The 19711-nt window shown below is 49.1% G+C and overlaps 7 protein-coding genes across 7 annotated transcripts; 4 read left to right on the top strand and 3 right to left on the bottom strand.

Moving 5' to 3' along the window:
- Window positions 1-166: 166 nt before the first annotated feature.
- N7529_011679 (coatomer subunit beta) lies at window positions 167-3270 on the top strand (the record flags this gene model as incomplete). Its single annotated transcript, XM_057247205.1, has 5 exons — window positions 167-471; window positions 532-952; window positions 1005-1394; window positions 1447-3055; window positions 3128-3270. 5 exons carry the CDS (start codon window positions 167-169, stop codon window positions 3268-3270), a joined length of 2868 nt encoding a protein of 955 aa, XP_057092554.1.
- A 481-nt stretch (window positions 3271-3751) lies between these two features.
- On the top strand, window positions 3752-5385 carry N7529_011678 (uncharacterized protein; the record flags this gene model as incomplete). Its single annotated transcript, XM_057247204.1, is given in 4 exon segments — window positions 3752-3854; window positions 3914-3971; window positions 4049-4196; window positions 4207-5385. 4 exon segments carry the CDS (start codon window positions 3752-3754, stop codon window positions 5383-5385), a joined length of 1488 nt encoding a protein of 495 aa, XP_057092553.1.
- Window positions 5386-5759: 374 nt separating this feature from the next.
- On the bottom strand, window positions 5760-6820 carry N7529_011677 (ribosomal RNA processing 1 family protein; the record flags this gene model as incomplete). Its single annotated transcript, XM_057247203.1, has 4 exons — window positions 5760-5942; window positions 6004-6548; window positions 6608-6715; window positions 6775-6820. 4 exons carry the CDS (start codon window positions 6818-6820, stop codon window positions 5760-5762), a joined length of 882 nt encoding a protein of 293 aa, XP_057092552.1.
- Window positions 6821-7631: 811 nt separating this feature from the next.
- N7529_011676 (uncharacterized protein) lies at window positions 7632-12704 on the top strand (the record flags this gene model as incomplete). The annotated part of the gene is made up of 11 exons (XM_057247202.1): window positions 7632-8517; window positions 8570-8621; window positions 8677-8693; window positions 8748-9318; window positions 9372-9455; window positions 9507-9566; window positions 9620-9809; window positions 9859-11289; window positions 11341-11744; window positions 11801-12426; window positions 12481-12704. The coding sequence occupies 11 exons, from the start codon at window positions 7632-7634 to the stop codon at window positions 12702-12704; spliced, it is 4545 nt and encodes a 1514-aa protein (XP_057092551.1).
- A 459-nt stretch (window positions 12705-13163) lies between these two features.
- On the bottom strand, window positions 13164-14112 carry N7529_011675 (uncharacterized protein; the record flags this gene model as incomplete). Its single annotated transcript, XM_057247201.1, has 2 exons — window positions 13164-13316; window positions 13387-14112. Coding segments are annotated over 2 exons (879 nt in total), but the record flags the coding sequence as incomplete, so codon positions are not given.
- A 597-nt stretch (window positions 14113-14709) lies between these two features.
- N7529_011674 (uncharacterized protein) lies at window positions 14710-16910 on the bottom strand (the record flags this gene model as incomplete). The annotated part of the gene is made up of 2 exons (XM_057247200.1): window positions 14710-16657; window positions 16705-16910. 2 exons carry the CDS (start codon window positions 16908-16910, stop codon window positions 14710-14712), a joined length of 2154 nt encoding a protein of 717 aa, XP_057092549.1.
- An 848-nt stretch (window positions 16911-17758) lies between these two features.
- N7529_011673 (uncharacterized protein) lies at window positions 17759-19696 on the top strand (the record flags this gene model as incomplete). The annotated part of the gene is made up of 1 exon (XM_057247199.1): window positions 17759-19696. One exon carries the CDS (start codon window positions 17759-17761, stop codon window positions 19694-19696), a length of 1938 nt encoding a protein of 645 aa, XP_057092548.1.
- Window positions 19697-19711: the final 15 nt, after the last annotated feature.

Below are 19711 nucleotides of genomic sequence, written 5' to 3'. Positions count from 1 at the left end.
GTGTTGCTCTACACTAATTGCTTGTTTTTGAATTCCGGCGCCAACTCCTAATCCCGGGAGAATTACCCTAAGTGTGCGTTGTGAACTTACATGCTGATGTGTCCCCAAAACAACCCCGGAACTGACAACTCGCAGCTCTCTTTCCCGCTCCCCCAATCTCACCACCATGGCGTCGTTCCTCGAAAATACCCATAGTTTGGTCCATTTGGACAATGCTGCCGACCAGCCAACTGTGCAGGAGCTGAAGCTGCAACTGGAGAAAGGCAACGATGAGACCAAGTTGGACACAATGCGGACAATTATCACCATCATGCTCAATGGAGATCCCATGCCGCAAATCTTAATGCATATCATTCGCTTTGTGATGCCCTCGAAAAGCAAGCCTTTGAAGAAACTGCTTTATTTCTTCTATGAAATCTGCCCGAAGCATGACTCTACTGGCAAGCTCAAGCAGGAGATGATCTTGGTTTGGTGAGGACACCCCTGGCCATTGCTGCTTGAAATTTTCCCTCTAACCGGCATAATTAACAGCAACGGAATTCGAAACGATCTTCAACACCCCAACGAATACATCCGTGGAAATACCCTCCGATTCCTTAGCAAACTCCGCGAACCCGAACTCATTGAACCCCTCCTTTCCTCCGCACGCTTGTGCCTGGAACACCGCCACGCCTATGTTCGCAAAAACGCTGTCTGGGCCGTGTCATCTATTTTCCAACACTTCGAGTCTCTAATTCCTGATGCCCCCGAGCTGCTTCAGACGTTCCTTGAGTCTGAGACGGATAGCACCTGCAAGCGCAATGCCTTCGCAGCGCTCATGTCCATTAGCCACCAAAAGGCACTGGAATACCTGCGCACCACATTCGATACCATCCCCAACACGGATGAGCTGCTTCAATTAGCAGAGTTGGAGTTCCTTCGCAAGGATGCAGTACAGAACCCTCAGAACAAGGTGCGCTTGCAGAATCGAAATAACCTGTATTGCGGTTACTAACTGATTACAGTCACGATACCTGAAACTCATGCTCGAACTCCTCGATGCCTCTACAAGCACTGTCGTTTATGAAGCCGCAACATCTCTTACCGCTCTCACCAGCAACCCTGTCGCCGTTAAAGCTGCCGCGGGCAAGCTCATCGAGCTCGCAATCAGGGAAGCCGATAACAATGTCAAACTTATCTGCCTGGACCGCGTGGACCAGCTCAGAATCCGCAACGAGGGTGTTCTGGGTGATTTGACAATGGAGGCTCTGCGGGTTCTCAGCAGCCCGGATATTGATGTCCGGAGAAAGGCCCTTAACCTTGCCATGGAGATGGTTTCTAGCAAGAATGTGGAAGAGATCATCATGCTACTGAAGAAGGAGCTTGCCAAGACCGTCGACGAACAATATGAACAGGTAGGTTGTATAGTCACCTCGCACAACCCAGTAATGCTAACCAGCCCCACAGAACAGCGAGTACCGCCAAATCTTGGTGCAGTCAATACACTCCTGCGCCATCAAGTTCTCCGAAATCGCCGCTAGTGTGGTTGATCTATTGATGGACTTTATTGCCGACTTCAATAATAACTCCGCTGTTGATGTTATTTCGTTCGTTAAGGAGGTCGTGGAGAAATTCCCTGACTTGCGTGGATCGATTGTCGCCCGTCTGGTTTCGACTTTGAGCGAGGTTCGTGCTGGAAAGGTCTACCGCGGAGTCCTTTGGGTTGTTGGTGAATACTCTTTGGAGGAGAAGGACATTCGGGATGCTTGGCAGACGATCAGAGCCAGTCTCGGTGAAATACCCATCTTGGCCTCTGAACAACGCCTTCTAGATGAGGTTCCGGATGACAATACCCTGCTTTTGGAGCACGCCAACGGCCAACCAAAGGCCGCGCCTACCGGATCCCGAAAGGTGCTTGCAGATGGGACATATGCCACTGAAAGTGCCTTGACCAGCCAATCTGCGGCGGCAGCTCGTCTCGAGGCCGTTAAGGCTGCACAGAAGCCCCCATTGCGTCAACTCATCTTGGACGGAGACTACTATCTCGCCACCGTTCTCTCTTCGACATTGACCAAGCTGGTTATGCGCCACTCGGAGGTTTCTCAGGATACTGCCCGTACCAACGCCCTCCGTGCAGAGGCCATGCTTATCATGATTTCAATCATGCGTGTCGGTCAATCTCACTTCGTCAAGGCCCCTATTGATGAGGACTCGGTGGATCGTATTATGACCTGTGTGCGCTCTTTGGCAGAGTTCTCCGAGAAGAAGGAGCTCGAGGCCACTTTCTTGCAGGATACCCGGAAGGCCTTCCGCGCTATGGTCCAGGTTGAGGACAAGAAGCGAGCTGCAAAGGAGGCAGTAGAGAAGGCGAAGACTGCTGTACAGATTGACGACGCCATCCCCATCCGCCAATTCACCAAGAAGAACACTGTGGAGGGAGCCGAAGAGATTGAAATGGATCTCGTTAAGGCCACCGGTGGCGATTCCACTGTGGACAACGTCTCCTCTAAGCTCAGCCGGGTCGTGCAATTGACTGGTTTCTCCGACTCTGTCTATGCGGAAGCTTACGTCACTGTCCACCAGTTCGACATCGTTCTCGATGTTCTGTTGGTGAACCAAACCAACGAAACCCTACAAAACCTGTGCGTAGAGTTCGCAACTCTAGGTGACCTCAAGGTTGTCGAGCGGCCATCCACCAACAACTTGGGTCCTCGCGATTTCCTGAACGTCCAGGCTACTGTCAAGGTGTCCTCCACCGACACCGGTGTCATCTTCGGTAACATCGTTTATGACGGCGCTAGCTCTACCGAGACCCATGTGGTCATTCTTAACGATATCCATGCCGACATCATGGACTACATCCAGCCCGCACACTGCACTGAGACACAGTTCCGGACTATGTGGACTGAATTCGAGTGGGAGAACAAGGTTAACATTAACTCCAAGGCCAAAACTTTACGCGAGTTCCTCAAGCAGCTGATGGAGAGCACTAACATGGCCTGTTTGACGCCTGATGCTTCGCTCAAGGGCGACTGCCGCTTCCTTAGCGCAAATCTGTATGCCCGCAGTGTATTCGGTATGTTTCTCATTCCCCAGCAAACCAGTTATCAAACTTGATCATATAACTAACCAATTTAATTTAATTTAGGTGAGGATGCGCTGGCTAACTTGAGTATCGAAAAGGAGGGTGACGATGGGCCGATTACAGGATTTGTGCGCATCAGAAGTCGCTCCCAGGGTCTAGCACTGAGCTTGGGCTCCCTGAAGGGTCTCAAGGCGGCAGCGGCTTAAGTCAAATGTTTTTCCAGCGGTTTGCGGTCTATATGATGTTTCTTGTTTCCCCCCTGTTTTTGCCGACTTCTGTTCCCCATATGTTCATTTCTCGAGACGAATTTGTTTACTTATGTCTCTTTTATTGTGTAGATGAGATGGATGTCTCATCGGGAGTAGTGGATAGAGAACAATGGCTTTCATCTTTCAAATTAGCATTTCAATTGGCAATCCATAGTATCCTATCCCTAGATGCCCGGTTAGGCAAATGCGTATGCCACTAAAACATTGTCCAAGCCCCAGAAGAAGCAACGTTGTCATCAATGCAGGAACCTCGGGACCTTATGTCCGGGTCCACCGGAACTCCGCGGCCTCCGAACCTGCAGCAAATGCGATTTCATTGTTCATGCTTATCACCTGGACACCTAGACACCTAGACTTGACCTCTATTTTACCTTTTGTTTTTTACCTATAATGTTTTGATTTCTTATCATTAATGAATATGGCTTCCTCAGATTCCTCCGCACAGGACCCGCATGATATGACGTTGGTTCTCGACCAGTTTGTCTCTTTGAGCCTCGGCACCGATTCGCTCCTCATAGTCGGTATGACCTGATGAACCCTGGACCCCCAGCGTGTGAACAAACACTAACTTACGTGATAGATGACCGCACTAGCCGCAAAGTAAATCGTCGCTGCTGCGGGTTGCTGAAGTCTAGTAAGTGAGCACTAGACCTCTGGCGATCACCGGCTGCTTATCGCGGGCACTACTCTCAATTATGCAATTGAACTGACCCAGCCGTGCGCACTTAGAACCAGAAACTACCCATGCCATCTCTTTGTATAACATTCTCGGCGCCGAAGTGACAGCCTCGAATATCGTCATTGCTTATGCACATCCTATTGCCAAGGACGATGTTTCCGTTACGACCGTCCAATACCCAATCGTCGAAAAAGAAAAAGAAGGCCGTCGAAAAATGGGTTGAGAAACTGCTTGAGCTGGCTTATGGTAAGGCGCTTCGGGGCAAGCGCCTGAAGATCTTAATAAACCCCTTTGGTGGGAAAGGCACGGCTACAAGCTTGTACCACAGATACGCGGCACCGATCTTCGCAGCGGCGAAGTGCCAGGTGGATGTGGAAACCACTACACACCAGGGACATGCAATTGATATCGCAGAGAATCTTGATATTGACGCCTACGATACAGTCGTTTGTTGCTCGGGGGATGGGTTACCATACGAGATCTTCAATGGCTTGGGCAAGCGACCAGATGCTCGAAAAGCACTGACTCAAACTGCTGTTGCGTTGCTCCCCTGCGGTTCTGGAAATGGACTCACTTGGAACGCTTTTGGAACTGGCAGTGTCTCGATTGCGGCGCTAGCAGTTGTCAAAGGGCTGCGAACACCGCTTGATCTTGTTTCGATCTCGCAAAAAGACTCGCGCACACTGTCTTTCCTCTCACAATCTTTCGGCATCGTCGCTGAGTGTGATTTGGCCACTGAGAACATTCGATGGATGGGCGCTCAGCGATTTACATATGGCTTCCTAGTCCGATTGATGCGGCAGACCATATGGCCATGTGATATTGCTGTTAAGGTGGTTATTGGCGACAAAGAAGCAATCAAAAAACACTACGCCACGTGGTTGACACGCCCCGATGAGTTGGATGCCGACGCCAAGCGATTAGAAGCCGCAGCTCAATCCCCTGGTCTGCCTGAGCTCAAGTATGGCACAGTAACGGACGCTGTACCCGGGGACTGGGATGTCATACCAGGAGAAACCATGGGCAACTTCTACGCAGGAAACATGGCGATTATGTCGAAGGACACAAACATGTTCCCTGCTACGTTGCCCAACGATGGACTCCTGGATGTTGTTACTATTGACGGAAAAGTCAGTCGTGGCACTGCAATCACGATGATGAACGAAATTCCCAGTGGTCGCTTCTTCGATATGCCTGAACTCAATATTCGTAAAGCGTCTGCGTTCCGCCTGACTCCTCACCAAAAGGAGGGATACATCAGCATCGATGGCGAGCGGGTGCCCTTTGAAGCCTTCCAAGCTGAGGTCCATCAGGGTTTGGGCACAATACTCACCAAGTCGGGTCGTCTCTACGAGGCGGAAGGCCCCCGATAACTTATGCTCCCACCAGCCTCCAAAACGAAACGAACTTGTTCCATGTCCACCTCGCCGTATTGGACCTTTGACTTTTTGCCTTTGTATATGCCCAGCCATTTGCCCAATCTTTGCATCCACCCATGATACCCTAGCAAAAAAGACTTGGCGCGTTGACCCGTCGTATTAGACAATTGGTGCTCTGTGATCAGAATACACAGTAGACCGGAATCAGAAAAGAGTCATTTCAATACGTTTTATGGCCGGTCTTTTATTCTTGTATATCTAGCAATGAATTATTTTTCCCATCTAGAACTCATGATAGATGTGATCGCTAGCACGCTGTGCAATGATTTCAATCTGTTTATACAAATCCCTTCCATTCAACCGGAAAATTAGTCAAATCCACCCCATTCCTCCTCGCTATCTTCTTCCTCAACCGGTCTTGTCCGAATGCCCCACTCAAACAGTCGGTCGTCTTGCAAAGCCTCAGCGGCCCTCGTCCGGACAGGCTTGTAGCGACTCTCAGTACGCAGCTTCTCCAATGGCCGCAGGATAAGTTCAACAGGCACATCGCCCTTGATCGTCCGCTTCGGGGTTTCCACATCCTCGCCGACCTCCCCCCTCAAACTCGAGGACCTTCTCCAGCTCATCAATCCAAATATCCATGAGATGGTAGCGCAATCCATCAGGTCCATGGGGCATGGGGACGTAATTCGGGTCGTCGGATTCCTTGTCCTGGTCTTCGTCGTAGTTCAGCGGACACAAGGGTCCCTCCTCGATAATAGAGATATAAGCCGCGAGATCGGGGTATTTAGCTTCGAGGTCTTCAGCATCGTCCTTCTCCTCTTCAGCAGCCTCGGCCTCAGCCTCAGCCTGCTTCTTTTGCTTCTTGCCGCGACTCTTTTTGGCCGCGTCTTCGCGCTTGCGCTTTTTCCCGTCGGCGCTCTTTGCTGAGGAGTTCTTCACAAGAATTTCAAATGCCACGCCGACATAGAAACGGATGAGCATCAGGTACTTGTCCAGGCGCAGGCGGTCTAGTGAGTGGTAATCACGGCCGATGGTGATCCAGAAGGCGCGCAGGAAGCGGTGGAGGGTTGCTTGAGGAAGGGAAGGGACGAGAGAGTAGGAGAGAGCGCGGGCGAGAGCTTGTTGTGTGAGGGGTCGGTCGGAGTGATAGAAACCTGGTAAGGAAGTTAGATTTGCTGCAGTTGATTGAGAAGGATATAGCGGTCTTGCATACAGAAAAACAGGCCCTTCCAGAGTTTGAGAAGGTCCACGAGGGTCAGATCGTTGCGCGATTGCACGAACTTCGTTAGAGACTCAAGCGCCTTGTCACGAACTTTTCGGTCTGGATAGGAAGAAACTCATCAGTATTGGAATTGTATGGACCTGTGCACAGTATCTTACCGCTCGAACCGAGCTCCCTGACAAACGGAGTCTTTTGACCGTCCATTATCACGGGTTAATCTCGACAATTGGTCGAGATCGGTAGCTGGGGATTGTGTACTGAGATATTGGCGAAATCTTTATCCCAGTCAAAGTATAGAATTAACACTCTCGGATGTATGTCAAATTGAAATCCGTCAAGAGCTCGAAATTATCGAACTGCTAGAATCAAGATCCAAGATTGCGATAAATTATTTTTTTTTTCCTTTGCGATAGAGTGTTTGCACTGTTTGCCAAAAAGAGCTCCGGCTCAAGATTGAGGGCTGTGATTGGCCAAAATTCAACGGCCTACAGATGTACTTTATCGCGGGCTCGTTACGGAGTACTTCGCTACATCATGATTTCTTTGTCATGTTGGAATGAGCATTATGGAGATGTATCATCTTTTAATATTGGATCGATGTGCAGATTAAACATCCACCAGGAACCAGATTGTTTACTTGTGAGTGTATGATTGCTACATCCGGCGTCTTCGGACTACAACGATGGAACCCGTCCAAATACGTGGAGATATTGCTGGGCGTTGACATCATGACTACTAAATTTTCCTAATAGAATTGCAGAAACCCCATAGATATACACGTTACTGTTGGCTCAGGGCGAAAATGCAACATATTGTTCGTGATGGTTTTTACGGAATCCACGGAATTGCTTGTGTGAACTTCCATACTTTATCCATGGGGCCACACAGATTGACGTTGCATGTGGTACTTTTTTGTGGCTAAAATTGTTCCTCGGTCAGGATTTGATCTTCCTTCATGCTGTTTACCTTTAACAACTCAGTCTAGGGGTCTACTCGAATACACATTTCATTCACCATGGCCCATCAAGATGAGGACGAGGATATCATAGAGGCTAGCTCCTCGAACCACAGCGAGGAACATGCAGCCCAGCCAACTACAGAAACTCACCCTGCTAGGAACAAGCGTGATGGGATAGTCTTTGACTTTATTCGCCCAGAGGAACGCGCTGAACTGGCCCGCATTGCCTCGAATTTCCCTCGACACCGTCCTACGGATTCTGGCATATCAGGAATGACTGAAGTCGAACGCAAAGACACCCTGGAAGATGTCAAGCTAGGGGATTCGGTTCTAGATCCAACCTCTGATCAATTTGATCATTATAAATGGGCTCGCATGATGCTTGAGCTGATGGACAAGGAAGGAGTTCCTGTGCGAAAGTCGACCGGTGTGGTCTGGGAGAATCTCCAAATTTCTGGGTCTGGATCTGCACTACAGTACCAGAATAATGTGGGATCAATCGCATTGGCTCCCTTTCGACCTCAAGAGTACATTTCTTGCGGGAGCCGCGTGCCTCAGAAACAGATCCTGCGCAGCTTCGATGGTGTGTTAAAAAGTGGCGAGCTGCTGATCGTGCTGGGAAGGCCGGGAAGTGGTTGTTCAACTCTTCTCAAGACTCTCTCCGGTGAACTACATGGGCTGAAATTGGGAAAGGGCTCAGACATCCAATATAACGGTATTCCGATGGAGAAAATGCACAAAGAGTTCAAGGGAGAGGTTTTGTACAACCAGGAAGTTGACAAACATTTTCCTCATCTCACTGTGGGCCAGACTCTGGAGTTTGCGGCTGCAGCTAGGACCCCTGAGCATCGTCTGAATGGGATCAGTCGTGCGCGGTATGCGAAGCATATCACCCAAGTGGCTATGGCGGTACTAGGACTGAGTCACACGTACAACACCAAAGGTATGTTTGTATTTTCTGGAGAATTAAGTATTAGAACTCACACTTTATGCAGTCGGTGATGACTATATTCGAGGCGTATCTGGAGGTGAGCGAAAGCGAGTCAGGTATGGAGCCCTAATTACAACAGTGTTCGCTTCTAGTGCTAACATTTAGAATTAGTATTGCAGAGATGGCACGTAAGTTGACCGAACTATGAGTAGTTCCCTACACCCATACTGATATTGATATAGTATCTGGTGCTCCAGTGGGTGCATGGGACAACAGCACTCGAGGATTAGATTCCGCCAGTGCTCTGGAGTTTGCCAAATCCCTGAAAGTGTCCGCAGACTTGATCGGCAGCTGCCATGCGGTTGCAATCTACCAAGCGTCTCAGGCAATATACGACATTTTTAACAAGGTCGTCGTCTTGTACGAAGGCCGACAAATTTTCTTCGGCCCGTGCGATCAAGCCAAAGATTACTTCGTGGAAATGGGCTGGGAGTGCCCACTACGCCAAACAGTCGGTGACTTCCTGACCTCCGTCACCAATCCCCAGGAGCGCAAGGCCCGTGATGGCATGGAGAACAAAGTTCCTCGCACGCCTGAAGACTTCGAGAAGTATTGGAAGAGTAGCTCCCATCATGTCGCCCTCCAAAAAGAGATTGCTGAATACAGGACGGAGTATCCGCTTGGAGGACCTGCTGGCAAGGACTTCAATGCGACAAAGCGACTGCGACAGGCAAAGCATGTTCGACCCAAAAGCCCATATGTCATTTCAATTCCTATGCAGGTAAAGCTTTGCACGAAAAGAGCTTATCAACGGTTTGTGACTTCTTCCCTCTACTCTGAACACAATTAACGTTATTCTTTCACAGGATTTGGAATGATAAACCCTCGACGTTGACAACTGTGATTGGGCGCATAGTCATGTCTTTGATTATTGGGTCAATCTATTTCGGGTAAGGCCTTCCCTGAACCTTCCAACGGGCAGTTGCTTACTCCTCTTATAGGACACCCCAAGCTTCTGCAGGCTTTCAAAGTAAAGGTGCAGCGCTTTTCTTCTCGGTTTTGTAAGTACTTTTTCCCACAGGGGGGACGATTGCTCTAATAACTTCGTTGTCAGAATGAATGCCCTAATCAGCATCACGGAGATAAATTCTCTCTATGATCAGCGCCCTATCATTGAAAAGCAAGCATCCTATGCTTTCGTCCATCCATTTACGGAATCACTTGGAGGCATAGTTGCTGATATACCGGTCAAATTTGTGTCTGCTGTAGTGTTTAATATCATCTTTTACTTCTTGGCTGCATTGGTAAGTCTGATCACCGCCTCTCACGACAGGATCCTAACAGATTCGACAGCGATACGAGCCTTCACAATTCTTCATCTTCTTTCTATTCACCTTCTTGAGCACACTCGCAATGTCAGGTGTCTTTCGGACTCTAGCTGCATCCACGAAAACCCTTTCACAGGCTATGTCAATGGCTGGAGTCATGGTTCTAGCCATCGTCATTTACACCGGGTTTGTGATCACGGTACCAGAAATGAGCAATATCCCATGGTTTAGTTGGATCCGATGGATCAATCCGGTCTTCTACACGTTCGAAGCATTGGTTGCAAATGAGTTCCATGGCCGTCGCTTTGAATGCTCGCGATTCATTCCTGCCTACCCCAGTCTTACTGGAGATTCTTTTATCTGCGCTGTACGAGGCGCTGTGGCAGGAGAAAGAACTGTGTCTGGCGACGCCTACATCCACTCACAGTACACATATAGTTATGCGCACGAATGGCGGAATCTGGGAATCTTGATTGGATTTTGGCTCTTTTTTATGGCAATCTACCTACTTGCTTCAGAGCTTAATTCGTCTACTTCTTCTAAGGCTGAATTCCTGGTCTTCCGCCGTGGCCATGTTCCAGCACATCTACGCCATCTCAAAAATGGCGAGGGAAGCACTAGCTCGGCAGAGGTCAGTCAAACGCAGAAGAAGTCAGAAGACAATAAAGATATTTCAGCAATTACCGCGCAACACGATATCTTCACCTGGCGAAATGTTTGCTATGATATTCCAGTCAAAGGCGGCGAGCGTCGCCTTCTCGACAATGTCTCTGGCTGGGTCAAGCCCGGCACCCTAACAGCATTGATGGGTGTATCCGGCGCAGGAAAAACAACATTACTTGATGTCTTGGCCAAACGAGTTTCTATTGGAGTCGTTACAGGTGATATGCTTGTCAATGGGAAACCACTCGACACCAGTTTCCAGAGGAAAACAGGTTATGTTCAGCAACAAGATTTGCATCTTCCTACTACAACTGTTAGGGAAGCACTTCGGTTCAGTGCCATGTTGCGCCAGGCAAAGACCATCCCCAAGAAAGAGAAATACAAGTACGTGGAGGAGGTGATTGAGATGCTTGGTATGCAGGACTTCGCAGATGCCATTGTTGGAACACCAGGAGAAGGGTTGAATGTGGAGCAAAGAAAACTCTTGACTATTGGCGTCGAACTCGCCGCAAAGCCCGCTCTGCTCATTTTTCTCGATGAGCCTACCAGTGGCTTGGATTCGCAAAGCTCATGGGCGATTTGTGCTTTCTTACGGAAGCTCGCCGAGCATGGGCAAGCAGTTTTGTCCACCATTCACCAGCCGAGTGCACTGCTTTTCCAGCAGTTTGATCGTCTGCTTTTCCTCGCTAAAGGTGGAAGGACGGTCTATTTCGGTGACATTGGAGACCAATCCCGGGTGTTATTGGATTACTTTGAGAGCAACGGGGCTAGGCCCTGTGACTCATCAGAAAATGTAAGACTTACTCTAACGGCGTTTGAAGAAACCATACTAACAAATCGCTAGCCCGCAGAGTATATGCTAGAAATTATTGGAGCGGGTGCGTCTGGAAAGTCAACGCAGGATTGGCCGCAAGTGTGGAATCAGAGCGAACAAGCCAAATGTGTCCAAGCTGAAATTGTCCGTATTCACGACGAGCGAGCTTCTGCAAGTGCCAGCGAAGATGAGCAATCTCAGAAGGGTGAATATGCAATGCCATTCACTTCACAGCTGTGGCATGTAACCCATCGATCTTTCCAGGGTTTCTGGCGTGAGCCATCCTATGTATGGGCAAAGATCATGCTGGGGACTATGTCCTCTCTCTTCATTGGATTCACATTCTTCAAGCCTGACAGCTCTTTACAAGGGTTTCAAGACGTCTTGTTCAGCGCGTTCATGCTAACCTCGATCTTCTCGACCCTGGTGCAACAGTAAGTAAATGGATCTAATACTTCCCCAACACGCATACTAACCTCCCGCCTACCAGAATCATGCCCAAATTTGTGGTTCAACGCTCCCTCTATGAGGTCCGTGAACGACCCTCGAAAGCCTACTCGTGGGGCGCTTTCCTCATAGCAAACGTGCTGGTCGAAATTCCCTATCAAGTTTTCGTTGGCGTGATCAGTTGGGCGTGCTACTACTACCCAATCTATGGTTCAGAACAAGCCTCCCACCGACAAGGACTAATGCTGCTATTTGTGGTGCAGTTCTACATTTTCACATCCACCTTTGCATCACTGGTGATATCATCCCTACCAGACGCCGAAACGGGCGGAACAATCGCTACACTTATGTTTATCATGACCCTAACCTTCAACGGCGTTATGCAGCCACCCTCTGCCCTGCCGGGATTCTGGATATTTATGTACCGTGTCTCGCCCCTGACGTATTTGATTGCAGGCATCACTGCAACTGGCCTACATGGCCGAGGAATTCATTGCGCAGATGCCGAGCTCAGCGTTCTAAATCCTCCTGCGGGACTGACATGTGGTGCATATCTTGAACCATATGTCAAGGCCGCTGGCGGTCAATTGTATAATCCCGCCGCTACAATTGGCTGTCAGTATTGTCAACTGCAGAATGCGGATCAGTATTTGTCTTCAAGTAACATATGTAAGTGTTGCAGCCCTCTGTGATGATTTCGGCTAATTTGGGGGGGCAAAACAGTTTACAGTGAACGCTGGCGCAACTTCGGCCTCGGATGGGCATATATTGGGTTCAATGTGGCTGGTACTGTGCTGCTTTACTATATGTTCCGCGTGAAGCACTACAACCCCACCTCATTGGTGAGAGGAATTGGGCAAGGTGCTTCCTTCCTTTGCCGTGTCTTCAAGCGGCGATCTGGGCAGACACCCAAGGGCAAGGAAGCAGATAATGGTAGGCTAGTTTGATCATCTTGTGTGATATACTTGAACAACCTTGGAACGGAGACCGAGTTGTGTTTTTCAGAATGAGAGGAATTATAGATTGGTTGAGCTGCTGAACAGTATCATGGATTGAGCCGTCTGAGGCTAGCGTAAAGACAAAGATCAACAAGAATGGGATAGTTGCGTGGTCATCAAGGGTAGGTCACATAGATCATCGAAGGAAATGGAATGGGTCGAAGCAATGTGATTATATTGGGTTCGAGGCAAGAGAAAAAGAACAGGAAGAAGTGAATGAAGCCTCCCAGAATGAGACCAAGCTAGGAGTAAGAAAGACTCGGGGTATTATGCAAAAAAGATCAGATGAGGAACGCCAGAATGCAGAAGCCCCAAAGCAAGAGGGTAGAGTGAGCCAGAGAGAAATAAAGATAGTGGCCACGTGCAATCGAAGGCACCTGAAGGAAGAGCTTCGTAGGACGAGTGCCACTACGATCGAGGTCTGAAGCCTAGACCACCAACAGGTGCAACGACCAAAGCATTGACAACATGTCCAGCTTGCCACTTCTGCTCAATCAGGGGCTCTCTCTCATTCAAGAAATGACCGAGGTAGGCGATTCGAACGCGCCTATCAGCGTCAAGCTAAACATCAAACGTTAGTATCAAGTGACGATGAAAATTGTGACAAACAAAATCATGGATGAGAACGAACATTAGCCTCCTGATGTACCTTCCTGGCCAAAAAGCCCACAGTCTGACCCTTGTTCATAGAGATCAAGATATCTGGCCCACCACCTTCACTCAGCCGAGCCAGTACGCGGATCAAATCCCGCTCACTAGTCTTCCCCTTCTCATCACGACGGCGCTCAATATCCTGAGATATCAACTCATCCCCGGAAGCATCATCCGGGGCAAGCTTACCATCGGAAAGCGCCTCATGATCCAGGTCCTCGTCAACACGACCCCCTTCCACATCTAGGGAATGGGAAGAAACAGCCATATTATCTGGATCACTAACAATACACTGCGGAAGGCGGTAAAGCACGCCCTGTTCATCGTAACATCCTTCACAAAGGTCACCAGTGGGGACCGTAATCCCCGCCGCATCAATGATGCCTTGCGCAGTGACCAAGTCGCCACTGCGCATTAGTGAAATGGCGGTCGAGACCGCGGCCCAGATCTCTGCTCGGCCGGTTACGCGCGTTTCGAAGAATTCCGCTCGCTCGCGGTCTATCTGAGAGCGCGTCCAGGTCCGCCGCTTGCTGGTCCAAACATGGTTGCGTACCGGCTCGTTGTAGTGCTGGTTTAGAGGGAGGTTCGGGGCTCGGCGTCGCCCTTGCGAGGTATCGGCATGGCCGGCGCTGGGGTAATTCGAGGATGAGTGCGGGTAGGGGGTTTGGTCGTCGTCGTTACGCGACAGTAGAGAGGCGCAGCAGCCCTGGTGAGGGTGTTAGTTATGGTAATGAGAGGCTGGGCGGTCGTGTGATACTCGACAGTTTATGCCAAGTAATACAGGCCTATCTTATTGAGGCTGTTGTATAGGTGCTGGGATTTGGGGTAGTCATATTTACCATCTTGCTTGCGTCCAAAGACCTCCATATGAGGGGGGAAGTTGTAAGAGGGGCGATTGCGATTGCGTGGAGCAGTGACGATCTGGACTCCGCTCAATGGGTCCCTTTAAGGCTGAGCACAGACCTACTTCGACAAACTGTAGATTGAAGAAGGCGACGAAAAACAACGAAAGATGTAAGGAGAATTTGAGAAGAAACAAAAGTAAACTAGAAAATAGAAGAAAGAATTATAGAGAGAGAGAAGGAAAAAGAGGGTACATTCCACCAGTTCGGAAACATCAAGCCTATCGATCTTAATCTTGTCGCTGGTTGGAGTACTTGAAACAGTCACACAACGATCTACAGAGCATTTTTGCTTGATTCGTACAGGCTTATGACGAAAAGAGCATACATATTTAGCTAAATACATTCTCATAAGATTATCATTGGATAGTGGTAATGACCTCATATGTACACATCAGGGTTTATTCGCCAAAGATAGCTTTGAAAACAGCATCGCCAGGCCGCTCTGCCTCCAGGGCTTCATTGCGTTCTGGTTCAATTACTGGTGGCGCCACATTCACGGGCTGGCCACCGGTAGATGGTTTAGACCCATCTGCGTCAGGCAGATAGCCCAGCGAATCGATAAGAAGCTGGTTCATTATATCTTGCGACACCAATTGTTTAGAACCGGAATCAGCCTGGAATCCGCTGGACTGGAAGCGCGTGGCTGGACCGGAAGAAGCGGCCCCGGATTTTTCGCTAGGATCTGATTGCACATTCGAAGGTGGCTTCACATTAAAGCGCTTGCATAATAGTCGAGATGGGTAAAAGTCGATTGTGCTTCGGGTCATGTGGCCGAACATTCCAATCTTAGCAGCTGCGACCGCAGGATCCTCTGGTTTCTCTGTAGGCTTATTGAGGACAGAGTCTGTAGAGTCGGGGGCATCTGAGGCGGCTTTGGGGGCGGTCGATGCTGAGGTAAATCGGGATGCCATTAAACCGGAAATAGGTTTGAATACCTCTGCAGCTCGACAAAACTCTTGCATCTCTGTTATCCATTCGTCTGTGCTGGACCCATCCACCCTTTCAGGGAGGGTGTCGCGAGACCCGGCACTAACTTCAAGGAAGACTCGGTAGCGAGCACGTTTCTTCTCGTCCTCTTGATAGGGCATCCACCCACTAACGGCCCGAGCTAGGGCCTGGGCGGCAATCTGCTTGTCGACTTTCGGTACAAGGTCCCAGAGGTCTTTCCGTCTGTGTGATTCAGGAAGTTCGTATCCTTTGGGTGCCTTTTCTCCCATGGCCGGAGGTAGGTTGCTGTTGCCGGTAAGTTTGGCAATTTTTTCTCGTGCTTCAGGTGTCATCCAATCAAAGATGGATTTTCCAGGCAATTGAGCCTCACCCAAGAGTGCTGCTCTAGATGTAGGATCCAGCGACGAGGCTTTGGCAGCGTCGGCTATTGAGACGTAGTTCGATTGGTCACGCTTGTCTGAAGAGACCTCCTTGGCAGATTTCCAGTCATCGGGTATTACGGGAGGGTCATATTTCTTCCCAGAGATTGACAGACCCGAGATGCCATCGGCAAGAACGAACCCGTCCAGCGGAAGACGCCCATCACGGCATTTTCTGAAGCCTCCAGCCCCCCTCGAAGCTGCTAACTTCTTCGATATGAATACAGGCTTTGAGTTTAAGAGGGGATTAGATGAGGCGATTGTTGGTTTCCCCTCATCTGTTTTGCCCTTCTTCTTTTTCTTCTTATCTCCTCCGATCGTTTTGTTGTATGAAATTTGCGGTCCCAAAGAATAGGGATCTTCGTCGTCCGACCCCGTGTCGTTGAGAGGGCCAACTCCAAATCCTCCCCGCCGTGAGTCTTTTGGTTTCGACGGCTGTGATTTTCCTTGGATGGCTAGACGCCCCCCAAAGAATGAATCTGCTTCTTCGGCTTTGGTATTTGCTCCTGTGGGAACGTGAGACTCCAAACGCGCTTCAGCCTCAAAGCCAAGACCTTTGCGGTCAGTCTTGCGAATGAACGCGACCATGGGTGGGTTTTCAGGCGCAAACAGGTATGTCTCCTCATCAGTATTGGGAGCAGAGCTCTCATCTAAATTGGCTGCGCGCCGCACTTTAGGCCCGATGCCTTGGCCTTCGCGCCAACCCATCTTTTTTAGAAGTTTTACTCCCATGGTTTCTCCTCCAGTTTTCAGTATGTCCATAAGTCCTGCCCTCCGAGTTGCATCTTTATCAGTAGACCCAAAGCCTGCGAACTCATTCGCAGTCTTTATTTGTCTTGATTCTTCTTGTTCTCGCAAGTCGTCCTCGTCCATGTAATCTTCGGGCCGCTGTTGCTCTGCTTTTTTAGCGCGGTTCTGGCGAGATGAGACAAAGGTCGCGGGTGTCCATCCTTCCTTTGAGCCGACGGAATTGAAGTACCTAGAAGACATCAGTGTTTGTTCTTGCGAAGTCCATGAGCCACTCACCCCGCGCTGAATCCACCCGTAAAAGCGCCATGGAGACGCTTCCTGCCTTTTTCATCCCTCACATCCTGCTGCCAGATGGGAACGAATGAGCCGTCATCACGAACACTATCATCGAGTGGTGGCAGTGGGGTTCCGAAGAAAGCATATGGCGATTGCTGTGCTTGAAAATCGGCTTCGAGAGCAGCACGATTGCGTTTGAGGGTCATTTTCGAGTGAGACAATCACCCAAAAGGAGGGTTGTCACGTCATTTGTATCAAGGTATTGCAGAAAAGAAGAATGTAGTTTTTGGACATTGATATCTAAGGGTAGCTGCGGCCTCGAAATTTGGCCTGAGGCTTCAAAGCTTATATAATACAACAATGTGTCAGCATTTCCAGCATCTAAAAAACTCAATGTGTAGACTTTGCATTGTTTGCTGTGTTACTATTGTTTGCATTGTTTACTTCACTTTGAGCTCTGGTTTCAATGTCTTCAAAGATTCAGATGTTGTCAAATTGAGGAATTGGATATCAAGTCCACCATTCCCTTCAATATACAGTTTTCAACTAGTAGATTGACACCTGTTATGAATGACCCCGAGATATTCTGATTGTTCGCGTAGGAACTGGGTATTGGAACCGAAGGCTGATTGGCACGTTCCTTGGCCCACGAGGATTCCTGATCTTCCCCTGGACCTCCCTTTTAAGGAGATTTGATATTCAGATATACTTCTACGGAGTACAATACAATATTATAGCACTTTAGAAATGAGTTTTCACATAGCTTTATTATATTTTATGACATGGATCGCTCATTGTAGTCTCACTTTAAGCAATGGTTAGCCTAAATAGAACTTTATTAAGGCGCTTGGGTTTTAGAATCCTTGGCGTCTTTGGCGTGTGAAGATTAGGGGCCAACGTTTTTTTGGATTTCTCAACTCCACCGTACTCTGTCACCCATTTGCAACCATGCTGCTATTATAGCTTTTACATTTTGGATCCTGTATCTTCAGGCTGAACAGGGATCGTGAGATTCATACAGAACCCAGCTGCGGCCTGGGAACCTTATCTAGGAATGCTGGGCCGGTTCACGCGGTATCGCAGACGATTCTATCTAGTTTTGGCCTTCGCAGTTACCTCAATATGCTTCATCAATCTTCTCTTCCTCACCCAAGCTGTCGACAGTACCGTGATCCCACTTCCGACCTTCGGGTTGTTCACCGCAAAAACAAAACCCGTGTTCGGGCATTATGCGCACGATGAGCACCCGATCGCCAATTTGATGAAGGAAGCGGATCGCCAGTGGCAGGCATACGAAAATGATCGCTCAACGAGTTTTCGCCAAACTGTTACCAAATATCGTGAGACTTATGGAAGACACCCACCTCCCGGTTTCAAAGAGTGGTACATGTTCGCCCGCAAAAGAAATGCGCACAATATGGACGACTTTCAGCAAATAACTGGCGACTTGAGACCATTCTGGGGAGTTCCTCCAGCAGAAATTCGGCAGATGGCGGCCAAGCTACAACACAGCGATGGAATTATGGGCGTCCAAATTCGCAACAACAAGGTGGTTTACTCCAGCGAGGAGGGATGGAGGATAGAGACGTTCCGGAAATCTGTTAAACGAATTGCGCGGTATCTCCCAGATATGGACATAGCACTCAACATTCATGATCAGCCGCGAGTGATGCTATCATGGGAAGACACCCAAGAATACCTCCGCATCGAATCACGCACCAGAGGCCTGCCGAAAGATGCGCAAGATCGATTCACCCCGGACATGAAGTATCTGAACAAAAAGGCTTCCGACATCGAGGGTGTGGATCCATCTTGGTTTTCTGTTGCAGGCCAGCTCTACATGGACTCTGCCCAAGACTCTTGCCCTCCAGACTCTCCGGCTCGCAACCACAACATCACAGTCGAGGAAGCAAATAAGTTATACAAATCAGCATTGGGTGGATTTGTGACTAACTTTACCGCTTCATCCGATCTATGTACCGTCGGCCCCGTTCTCGGGAAGAACCACGGGTTTTTGTTTTCGGCTTCCAGTAACGTCATCACAAGGAAACTGATTCCTGTCTTCAGCGAATGCAAAGTGAGCGTGAACAACGATATCCTGTTCCCTGCGAACATGTATTTTATGAACGACAAGCGCTACACATACAACGCACGTCATGACTACGAGTGGGAAGACAAAGGGGACAATCTTCTCTGGCGCGGCGTGACCTCCGGTGGTGTTCAGCTCGCAGACAACTGGCAGCAAATGCATCGTCAGCGCTTTGTGCAGCTGGCTAATAGCACCGAGATGGCCTCACAGACTGTTCAGATTCTTTCTGAAACGAGCATGAATCAATACCAGGAATACACCGATTTCTACCCAAGCAAATTCGCCTCAGACAACTTCGATATTGGCTTTACCGAAGCATTCGGCTGTATTCCAAACTGCTCTTTCTACGATGATGTCTGGACTTACAAAATGGCAAAACCATTCAGCGAGCAATTCAAATCCAAATACCTCATCGACATCGATGGCCACAGTTTCTCTGGCCGGTGGCGCGCTTTCCAACTCAGCAAGTCGCTGGGTATCAAAGCGACCATTTTCCGAGAATGGCATGACTCGCGCCTCTTTGCCTGGCGCCACTTTGTACCCATGGATAATCGCTACGATGACCTGTACTCTCTAATGACGTACTTCATCGGCCTGGACCCCAAGACGTCGTCCCAAGATGCGTTTTCAATTAGCGAACCATACATTCAAAGCCACGACTTTGAGGCGGAGGTGATAGCAGCTCAGAGTCGAGAGTGGGCGCATCATGCATTGCGAAACGAAGATCTGGATATCTATCTTTACCTTCTTCTGCTTGAGTATGGCCGCATCATTGATGATAACCGCGACATAATCGGCTATAGTGGTGACGGAAGTGAGCTAGACTACTTTGACGACCAATACTCATTCTCTCCAGCGATACGAAATATCGTTAACCCTCCCACTGACACCCATAAACAATAACTTCTGTCTGCATTC

Source organism: Penicillium soppii, assembly GCF_028829465.1.
Source record: "Penicillium soppii strain IBT 18220 chromosome Unknown utg000010l, whole genome shotgun sequence".
Taxonomy (NCBI): domain Eukaryota; kingdom Fungi; phylum Ascomycota; class Eurotiomycetes; order Eurotiales; family Aspergillaceae; genus Penicillium; species Penicillium soppii.
Note: the sequence above shows the minus strand (reverse complement) of the source record. Positions and strands in the feature narration are given on the sequence as shown.